The sequence below is a fragment of the Plectropomus leopardus genome, chromosome 12 (assembly GCF_008729295.1).
Source record: "Plectropomus leopardus isolate mb chromosome 12, YSFRI_Pleo_2.0, whole genome shotgun sequence".
NCBI classification, from domain to species: domain Eukaryota; kingdom Metazoa; phylum Chordata; class Actinopteri; order Perciformes; family Serranidae; genus Plectropomus; species Plectropomus leopardus.
The window spans coordinates 20,223,691-20,233,954 of record NC_056474.1 but is presented as its reverse complement, the minus strand read 5'-3'; the positions used below and the strand labels follow the sequence as shown (position 1 = coordinate 20,233,954).

General features: G+C 37.3%; 1 protein-coding gene across 3 annotated transcripts; it reads right to left on the bottom strand.

The window, feature by feature from the left end:
- Positions 1–92: 92 nt before the first annotated feature.
- On the bottom strand, positions 93–10,240 carry LOC121952018 (nucleolin-like). Of its 3 annotated transcripts, none has more exons than XM_042498527.1 (17): positions 10,130–10,240; positions 9,104–9,176; positions 8,920–9,003; positions 8,709–8,846; positions 8,062–8,163; positions 7,847–7,981; positions 7,490–7,561; positions 6,943–7,014; positions 6,318–6,441; positions 6,008–6,159; positions 5,584–5,713; positions 5,211–5,344; positions 4,299–4,422; positions 4,075–4,208; positions 3,811–3,937; positions 2,250–2,454; positions 93–1,439 (listed from the first exon to the last, which is right to left on the bottom strand). In XM_042498527.1, the coding sequence occupies exons 1-17, from the start codon at positions 10,142–10,144 to the stop codon at positions 1,434–1,436; spliced, it is 1,827 nt and encodes a 608-aa protein (XP_042354461.1). In that variant the 5' UTR covers positions 10,145–10,240; the 3' UTR covers positions 93–1,433. The 3 variants fall into 3 exon arrangements, with proteins under 3 accessions (XP_042354461.1, XP_042354462.1, XP_042354463.1); XM_042498528.1 differs by having other exon boundaries at positions 8,062–8,160; XM_042498529.1 differs by having other exon boundaries at positions 8,920–9,000.
- Positions 10,241–10,264: the final 24 nt, after the last annotated feature.

The window sequence follows — 10,264 nt, the reverse complement described above, 5'->3', positions numbered from 1 at the left end:
GAAGAGAAGAAATAGTAAGTTGGCTGAGATTTCAGCAAGTCCTGGGATAACCTTGTGGGTCTTCACAAAACAGATGTTACAACAGAAAACTCAAAAGAAACAGATGGAGTGGTTTTAAAAATAGTTTTATCTTCACATTAGGAATAAATCTGAAGTCACATTTTTATATTACAGAAGACGCACATAATGTGTTAAGAAGTAAGGGTTCTTTTCTGTGTTTTTTGACAATAATTGTGAAGTCAACAGTTTAATGTACAAAATATGACATAACAAGGTGTCTCCTCTCAGACAATCAGGCGGGACAAGCAAACTGTACACATTTTCACACCCTTGAACATATCAAAATTAAAGTGTCCTCCACCTAAATGCGATCACATGGCGTGTTTTTACAAGAAAAACCCAATCTATGTTTTTTGTGGCGTTGGTACCTAGCGGCTGTAGTAATTATCACAGGAGCAAAGGAGGAAGTCAGATAAAGTAGCCTAGTGCTTCATGACTTCGATTTCCCTGGATAGCAAAGGAATGACCCACCTTACTTTGCCTCTGATTGGCTTATCTCAACATTTAGCCCTAACTCCAAACTATGCAATCTAGATACAGTGTTGTAAATGAAGCCCTGTATATTCCTGTGCAAGTTACTCAGTGGTGCACAAGGCCAAAATGGTGAAATGAATAAAACGCAGGTGTAAAATTCTGTGGATCATCCAGGTAATCAAAATATACCCAATAGATCATATCTGATAGTGAAACAAGTCATTTCACGTGGTTGTAATGCAAAAAAAAAAACTTCCTGGCCGCCTGATAAAGAGCATGCTCCTCAGAAATACAGTTTAAAGTTTGAAGCAAAAGTACAACATTCAGGTCTGTCAGGCGATCTCATTAGGCACAAAAATAATGTTTTCCCGTGAACCTGAATTGGGAAAGAGATACAATGGATAAAGTTTTTTTAGCAACACAACCCCTGCAAAATGTTTCTTTTCACTAACAGGATTTAGTCCATTTGGTCTGATAACATACTTGAAGTTGGCTGATGGACCATCAGAAGTCTGTGGTGCGCTTGCTCTGTGAGCCCAATGATGCAAACGATCCAAGTAATCATCGTATTTATTTTAACAAGGAAATGTAATATGTCAACATATGTCATGTGATGCATGTCCCATGAGATGCATTACGTTACCTTGGTAACCAACATACTTATTCTAAGTCAAACCATAAATGTTTCTTTTAAATCTAACCACATAGTTCTGGCGCAACTGCGACATGACTGTACCAGTCATACGAGCGTTTCTGTCATCCACCTGTATGTTCGCTCCTTCAGGACACGCTCCTGCGGGTCGTTTACAGGGGAATGAAATTAGATAATTTCGGGGAGGTGGAGGACTTTTTGTTTTTCAATTTTTTAACAGCATTCTCTGGTGGGACAGCTGCACGTCCTAAAACTGGAAAACAAAATCACAAGTTTTAGTTTTTATGCATGGAGGATAAAAACCACTTCCTAAAACAAGCTGCCACAGAAAAATAAGGTCAAAAGCATTTACTAAAGCTGGATTAACCAATTTTATCGGCCACCTGTGGGCAGTGAAACAAAGCAGCAACACAGCACAGCGGAGGATCCCTTTTAGAGTTTTTAAAATTTAGCCTGAAAACTGGGGACGACCGCAACTTCATCATCAGGTCTCATCAGTATGTAAAGATTTGCAGGAGGAGATCAGGTGAGCCACATCTTTGTCCTCTTTGAAATCGGCTTTAAAAACATTTTCTAAGTACATCTTTCCATATTTTTTTGCTTTGTATGTTTAATCAATTACATTGTTTTATTAATATCATATTTTACTGTATACTTTTAGTTTATTCTTTCTTTCATATTCTTTTTATAGTGTTTTTATTTTATTGTAATGCTATTTATTGCTTTTGTAATTTTAAGCTTTTTTTATGGTTTCTTTCCCCTTTTTTGTTGTTATTTGGCGTGGTTGGGGGTTATTATAGGCACAGGAGTTTCTTTCGTTGTTGATTAGCAAGAAAAAGATGCTAAAACTGACGAGAGGAACAGCTGAGTTATTCATTTTGTGTGTTCATCAAAACAAGCGCCCCCTTTCACATTACTAATAGTCATTCAATCCATTGTTAATATTTTTTTTAAAACACAACGATTAGAGCAGCCTGAATTTTTTTTTTACTCCTTTTCAAAACTATTTGGGAAAATACAACTGCTGTGAGACTCCAATACACAAGTTAGACTCAAGTCTTACCTCCTCTTCTGCGTTTTTCTTTGTCTTTACGCCCACCTGATCTGCAGGGGGACCACGGGGTGGCTTGTGGGGGCGTCCTGGACGTATTCCGGTCTTAATTTTTGAATAGGTCACAGTCACTTTGCTGCCATCTATCTCGCAGTCCTCCATGGCTTCCATGGCGGATTTGCATGTGTCTTCATGCTCAAAGTCCACAAAACCGTACCTGAGAAAAAATGCAAGACGGTGTCAAGAAAACCTCCAGAAAAATGTAAAAACATTTAAGTGCCCCTCTAAGCATGTTCAAAGTATGTAAAAATACTCTGCTAAGAGATTATATTTTGTTTAACATGGTTTCCCCACATAAAAAGAAAAAACATTAAAAGCAACTCTGAGACGGTGCTGGAAGTACATCTATTCTATCTCTCTTATTGAGAAATTCTGGATCTGGCCTCCATCCTGCCCATTACTGCTTCTTGGGCTAAGTTTTGATTTTCTCCTCTCTCCAGTGCTGCTTGGCCAAAGCTGATCAACGAAAGAGCAGCGCCCATCCAAATAGTAAGCATTAGCATCAGAGGAAACACGGCAGAGATTCAGCCAAACGTGTTTGAGCCTCAGACAGATTCACACTCAGATGAGTCTGTTGTGCAACAAATTCAGCGACTAGTAGACGTATCAGAATAGTTTTTGGAAGAAAGCATTACAAATATAGGCTCAGGACCTGTCCGATGAACCGAACTTTAACCTAACAACCCTAACTCTTCACATCTGTCTTCTTTTGGCTTCTTCTCCATCTCTCCTTTGTTAAGAGTTGAATGTGCTTTAGCATTTTGTCTCAATCATGCGCATGCATAAACATACACTTTCACACATCTCCACAAACACACATAGGTCCTTACACCCTCAGTACATTTAAAAAAACTGATTTATTTTATGTTTTTTGCCATTTGACGTTAGGTGTTGTAATTGTTCTTCAATGATCGGTCTACTTGTCCTTATTTTTTGATATTGTAGGATGCAATACTTGTTTCTGTAATCAATTTTGTCTCATCAGCCTCTCTGGGTTTTCTGTACCTCACTTGCACAATCTGCTACTATTTTGTTGTGGTTTTGTTTTTTATTTTTACTGTGAAAAATAAATAAATTTAACAAAATAAATAAGGAAGCTCCGGGGTCAATTTTACATCCCAAAACTTAACACTAACATGTTTGCTGTCAAAACTTTATCTATGCTAACGCTAACTCTGCTCCAGTCCAGTCCACTCAGCACTGGAGGTTTCAGGCTTCTTCACCAGCGCCGCTGCGTAGTCTGTTGCTCTGTCGATATGTTTCCATTTGGCTTTCACATTAGTAATAGAACTAATCTTATTTTTCTGGCGCACATTTGAATATCAGACTTTAGGGAAGTACTCAATATCGCTCCCTCAATAGAGGAATGTGAAAACAGCTCTCTAGTAACAAACTTCACACAAACACAAGACAGTATAGTCAAGGTCAGACATTTGAGAGACATAAACAAAAAAATGGAGGGGGGCTTTAAATTACAATTATGACAGTAAAAAGATAAGATTGGGCTGCCCACCTTTTTGAGACTCCTGTCTCTCTATCTACAGTGACTCTTGCTCGTAACGCCCCTTCAAAAGCTCTTTGAAGAGTCTCTGCAGTTGTCGTCTCAGCAAGGCCCATCACGATCAGTGTTTTTTTCAGGACTAATGAGGAGGAAGAAACAAAATAGCATCTTGACTCAAACTGATATAATTTGAGAAAAAATATGATGTTTTGCTTTCAGATATTAGGTGACAGGCAACACCTACATGAATAATATGACATTAACTATCCCACATACCCTTTTCTGTTCCTGACTTCTCTTTCGTTTTGCTGAATTGTACTCCGATCAACTTTTTGTTGATCTTAACGTTTTTGGACGACTCCAAGGCCTTTTCAGCATCTTCCACACTTCTAAATTCGACAAACGCAAACCTGCAAAGGATTACAGATATTCCATGAGAAAATGCAAACACTTTCCTTACAGTGAAAAAAAAAAGAACAGGCCACTGTACGTATGCGTACCCTCTTGTTTTGCCTTCGCTTTTAGGAACGTTGATATTACAAGCTTCCTGGAAGACCGTATTGAGTTGTTTTCTTTTCACATTGACAGGCAAATTGTGGACAAATAGGGTTTTACACGGAGGATCTGAAAGAAAGAAGTGAAATCTTTGGTTAGTCCTGTCTAGATTTAAAGGAGTACTTCACTCACACTCATCAGTTACTCATCATGTGTTACTTTGAATTTATAACAAAAACTAGTTTTCTTATTTTCTTTCTTGAATGCCCTCCAAGTGAATAAAGACTCCAAAAAAGATAAATATTCTTCATGACTTAAAAAGAGTAAAAGGGGTCTGCATTTAACAATAGCAAATATTAAAGTACTATATTAAAGTCTCATTTATCCAACATATGTTCAGTACTTCCCAAATATACATACAACAACAAAAAAACAAAATAAAACAATTCTGTCTACAAATAACGCGCCCTTGTCCAAATGATGCACGTGCCCTGACGCACTTCTCAGTCATATATGAGACTTTTTGAACTGAAGTGTTTTACATTGTAGCATTTTAGTGAAAATTCATGTGGCGTTTCTGAGCAAACGACTCAAAACATGAGACTTGGATTATACTGCAGGAGACGTGTGAGAGTTTGTAAACAGATGATTTGATATAAATTTGCTTTTGGTAAAAGTGACTTATGACTTCCAATTCATCAAGGATTTTCTCAATTTCCAGATTTTTTGTTCACAGTGGAGGCATGCCAGAAAAACGAAGTTTTCTTCTGGAATTCAACAGACCATGGGGTGAGTAAAGGATATACAAATGTTCATTTTGTGGGTTAAATATTTTTAGAATTGACTGATGATCAGGTTAACCGCTGTAGTATTGTATCAGCTGTTGACAGTAAATTTCTAAATATACAGGGATTTACCTTTTTTGATGTCTTCGTTGTCCTTATTTCTAATGCGGTCCACAGTCAAAACCCGGCCGTGGATCTGGACTCCTTGTTTTCGTAACCACATTTTCTTTGCAATTGTTTTATTTTGAAACTCCACAAAAGCAATGCTGTTGAAAAACAAAGCTTATTCAGTACGGATTACAAATACTAAATAAATGCATAATTCTATTTCTAAATATTTGTCATTGGATGACTAAATATGATAATTGGTGTTGCACACCATTGTATACTTAATACAAATGCATATAAAGTAAACCTCAAGGGAACAATTCACCCCAAAAATCATGACTATTGTTTTAATATGGGAGTGAACTGCCCCTCTAATGCAGGTTCTTTAAACTCTTACCCTCTCTCTGGGCCCTGAGTTCCACCAAGAAACCTGACGTCGATGGCCTTTCGGAAAACCCTGACAATGTCATTTTTTGTTGCCGCGTATGGGATGTTCTTCAGAAATAAACATCTGCCATCTTTGGCTTCTAAAAACAAGACATTCCTCAAGTTAGACATTCAATTTATATCAACTGCCTCAGACTTTGTAATGTTTTTAAGTCCCTGTTTATCATATCATGAATCTGTTATATAAGCCGTTAACAAAGAAAAAAAACAAACTCAAAATCATATCAGCTTTAAAACTCTACAATGAATGCCCTCCTGTGGTTAAAACACACAAACACTACCCCTGAACTGGTTTCTGAAATGGTGATGTAACAGAGATTTTGAATTGTGTAAAAAAGTGCAAAAGATAAAACGGTCATATTTAGTTTAGTTACCCTTTCGCTCCTCTGCTGTAGGTTGGGCCTTGTCCTTACTTATGACCTTTGCTCTGGCGATCTTCATTGGCTTATCATGCAGCACTTCTCCATTAAACGTCAGGGCTTTGGTCATGTCCATCTCTGACGCCATATCGGCATATGCAAATTTTCTACAACAACAAAACATTACTTTTGAGTTGATTTAGTATTTAAAGTAGTAGCAGTAATCATTCTAACTTGATGAGACGATCAGTGTCAAATGCACCAACAGGGTTTCCTGCCGAAAGACATCTGACAATAAAACACTGACGTTTAAGAACATACTCACTTGGTCTTGTCTAATCTGATGTGCTTGAATAGGACACTGTTTGTCATGAGGTACTTTGCTAAGGAATCTTCAATCTGGCTACGGCTTTTGGACTTGTCCAGGTTGCCAATAAAAACACAAAAACCTGCAACAAAGTAAGAGAGTGAAATGTATGAGGGTACGAAAATTAGGCACCTTACAGATCAAAGCATTCAGCAGTCTGACTTATTTTGGGTTCATAACTTTGTTGATGAGCTTTATTCTCTTTGGTTGTGGGGTCACAGCAGCAGAGCTTGCCTTCTGTTTCCCTTTTACTGCAACCGAAGGAAAATATTAAAACTGTGTCACGAATTTTAAAAAATGAGTGCAAAAGGCAGACAGTGTGTAGGAAATCTCATCTCTGAAATGAGTCTCACAATTATCGGGTAAAAACTGCCTCACATGTTCAGGGAAATGTTATCGAAAGTATATAGTATTATTTTTATACACAGTTAGACAATTCTGTATGTTGTTGATTAATTTTTAATTTTTTATAAGTTTTTATTATAGTTTTTTGGGGGGGTAAAAATCGGAGTGACTTCATGGTGTCCAAAGGCTGCAGTGTATGAAAGAATAATTTTCAAGGCCAACATTCAAATCTTCATACCTTTATTGATGACCTTAGTTTTCTTTGATGGGGAGGTCTCAGCATTGGGTTGTTCCTTCTGTTTCTTTTTTACTGCAACCGATAGAAAATGTTAGAAATACTTCATAAATGTCAAAAAAGTGAGTACAAATGGCAGATGGTGTATCAGATATCTCATCTCTCTCTCCTCGCCTGTCATTAAGACTTTGTGCTGTTACTCAAGGTATCATATATATTTCACCACATTGTTCTGTGCCTCTGAGATTAATGTCACACAGGTCAGGTAAACACTGACACACGTCACAGAAAATGTTTACAATAGCACTGATAGTGAGGCAATGCTGTGTTTTTTTCAACTATTTTTGAGCACAGTTGATCAAAATTACTTGTAAGTTTGTCGACAAGCAGTTTAGATGAAGTTTTAACAATTCATAGAAGAAATAAAAGATTTTATTAGTTTTAAAGTTGTTTTTTTTTAGTAAAAATCAGAGTGAAGGACATCATGGTGTCCAAAGGTTGCAGTGTATGAAAGACTCATTTTCAGAGTGCAACACTGAAAGCTTCATACCGTCACTGATGAGCTTAGTTTTCTTCGGTGGGGAGGTCTCAACAGTAGAGCGTGCCTTCCGTTTCCTTTTTGCTGCAACCAACAGAAAATGTTAAAACCGAGACAAATTAAATAAGTACAAATGGCAGACAGACAGTGTAGGAAATCTTGTCTCTCCTAACTACACATTTTTAGTGCGTTGCCATAGTGCCACAAGGAGGAAACACATCCTCAGTACACACCTTGTGCTGCTGTGAAAAATGCTGGGATTTTTGTGTGAGTAGGACAGTGAAAGCACAAAGGACAGAAAGACAGAATTACCTGTAACAGCGGTTTTATCATTGACTGGTTACCATTAACTCTCAGAAGCATCCTTACCTGCTTTCTTTTTAACCATTTTCTGCTCGCCTCCATTGGCTTCCTTTTTAACATCCTCGCTCCCTCCCTCCTCACTCTTCTCCAGGGTTACAGTTACTGCAGCTGTATTTTCAGCAGCAGTGTCCATCCGAGACTCTAGAGAGGAAGCTCTGTTACCGTCATCGCTGAGAGTTTCAATAAGATACTTTTGTTTGGTGTCGTTATATTCTAAGTACCTCCAGATTCCTGCATGTCTTGCATCATGTTTGTCTCAGTGCTCTCCCTGAAAGCATCCTCTGTGGAGCCCACAGCACCAGATGAGGAGATGATCTGTTCTTCTGCCAAAAACATATTTAGATTTTAAGACTGAAAACCAGTAACAACACTTTTTTGTAGCCTCCACTCAAGCTCAAAGTGTATTGTTTGTATTTCTCAACCTGAGCCACATTTTTCCAAGTTTTGTGTCTAAGTCTCTAATGGGAACAACTATTTTTGAAACTGGTCCAGCATTAACAATCCAGGCTGAAATGTAACCACTTAAAACTTTTGGCACTTTTTGGAAAAAAACACCAGTTTCCCTTTAAGGAGGCTGAGTTTTTCCTTAAAACGGAACAATTGTTTGCAACTTTTGGTTTTAACACACTTATTTAAACAAAGACTAGCATAACACCTTCAACTTAAATGACAAGAAACGAAATTCATTAGGACCAAAAAGATAGTGGGAGTCATTCATTACATGATTAATACATGTTATGAGTATCTTTAAGATTCTAAACATGAAGAGTAGCAATACCCCTGCAGCAGTGATGATGACAGCATTTAAGTGGACAAATCTTACTTTTCTGAAGCAAATGACGCTTCTGATTCCTGTAAACATCCTTACCACTATCCATCATCTGATCACTTGCATTGGTTCTTTTTTCTGAATCATCAGCTTCTCCCTCCTCATTCTGCTTGTCCCAGGATACGGTCACAGTGGATGTATTTCTTTTTACTTCAATGACGGTCTCCATCTGAGAATCTAAAGACACATCTTTGTTACTGGCACAGCTCAGAATCTCAGTGAGACATCAGGTAGGATCTGTATGGTAAACCTTGTTCATCTTGGTCCTCCTTGGGAGCATCCTCCTCTGTTTCGACTATTTCTTTACTTGTAGGGACACTCTCAGTCTGTCCTTCTGAAACAATCATATAATGAATGATTTAATGTCAGTCATTACAAAGTCCAAACAGTCATGTTTAGTCCAAGTTTCTAGGTATTTTAAAGAAATGACTTGCCTGGTGTAGCGCTGTCCTCTTCCTCTAAAACTTCACTGTTGACAACTTTGCTTCGTCTTTTACGTCTCGTAGCCTGAAAGAAACACAAACTTTTGTCAAATTAAGACCCTGTGTGCTCTTGTGAGCAAGACTGCATACAAAATATTTACAACACTGATCCAACTGTGGATTGTTTGGGTTTTTTTCAAAGATGCATCATTTACATCATCACTTTAAGTCACTGTGCATGCTCATAACCATTTCCTAGAGCCCAATGTGATATCTTCCAATCACTTGTGTTGTCTAACAGTCAGAACCCCCAAAATATTCAAGTGATACTATTGTAGTAATACAGGAAGTGAATTTGTCATTTGAGAGGCTCAAACCAGTTAAAATCTGGTATCATCCATTTATAACTAATTGAAACTTTCAATTACTCATCAAAATTTAGTTTCAAGTTAACTTCTGCCACTCAACTAATCAATTACACGACAAATAATTGCAAAAGAAGAAAAGAAAAAAGGCAATTGAGTGCTAATAAGGACAAAAACATTACAAATTACAATCTAGATAAAGTAATAATAAAATATACAATCTACATACACGTTTTACACATTTAACTTGTACAGATACTGCATGCTCATTATTCATAGCTGCACAGGATAACTACACACATGGTGTGTGGTATATTTAGTGATAAAATATAGAAATATAACCTATACATGTCATTACACAGTAAGTGTTAAAATATTGCACAGTAGGACATTGCACAGTGTAAGTATAAAGGTTATAAATGAGGATACGTAAATAAAAATATGATTATGAATAGCCTGAAACTAAAAGGGCCCAATTAAAAAATAACTTAAGGGTTGTGCAGTTGTACATTAACCACGTGAAATGTCCTTTTAGGTAGAACACGTGTGCTTATCATCTGCTAACTAACTGTTAGCTTGTTAACTTACACTTAATAAGACCAAAGTGCGGTTAGCGTGTATTAATCTGCTCAGTACACGTGGTTAACTTAAATGAAAGTAACATAATTCTTACGTCTGTCTTTCCCATGGTTTGTGTTTCAGTCCCACACGATTATAATAAACTGCTAGTTGCAGTCAGCGGATACACGTTTTATTTAGCTAAAAACATCCACGTGACTGTTTCAAATTGCACATGCGTGCTCTCCAC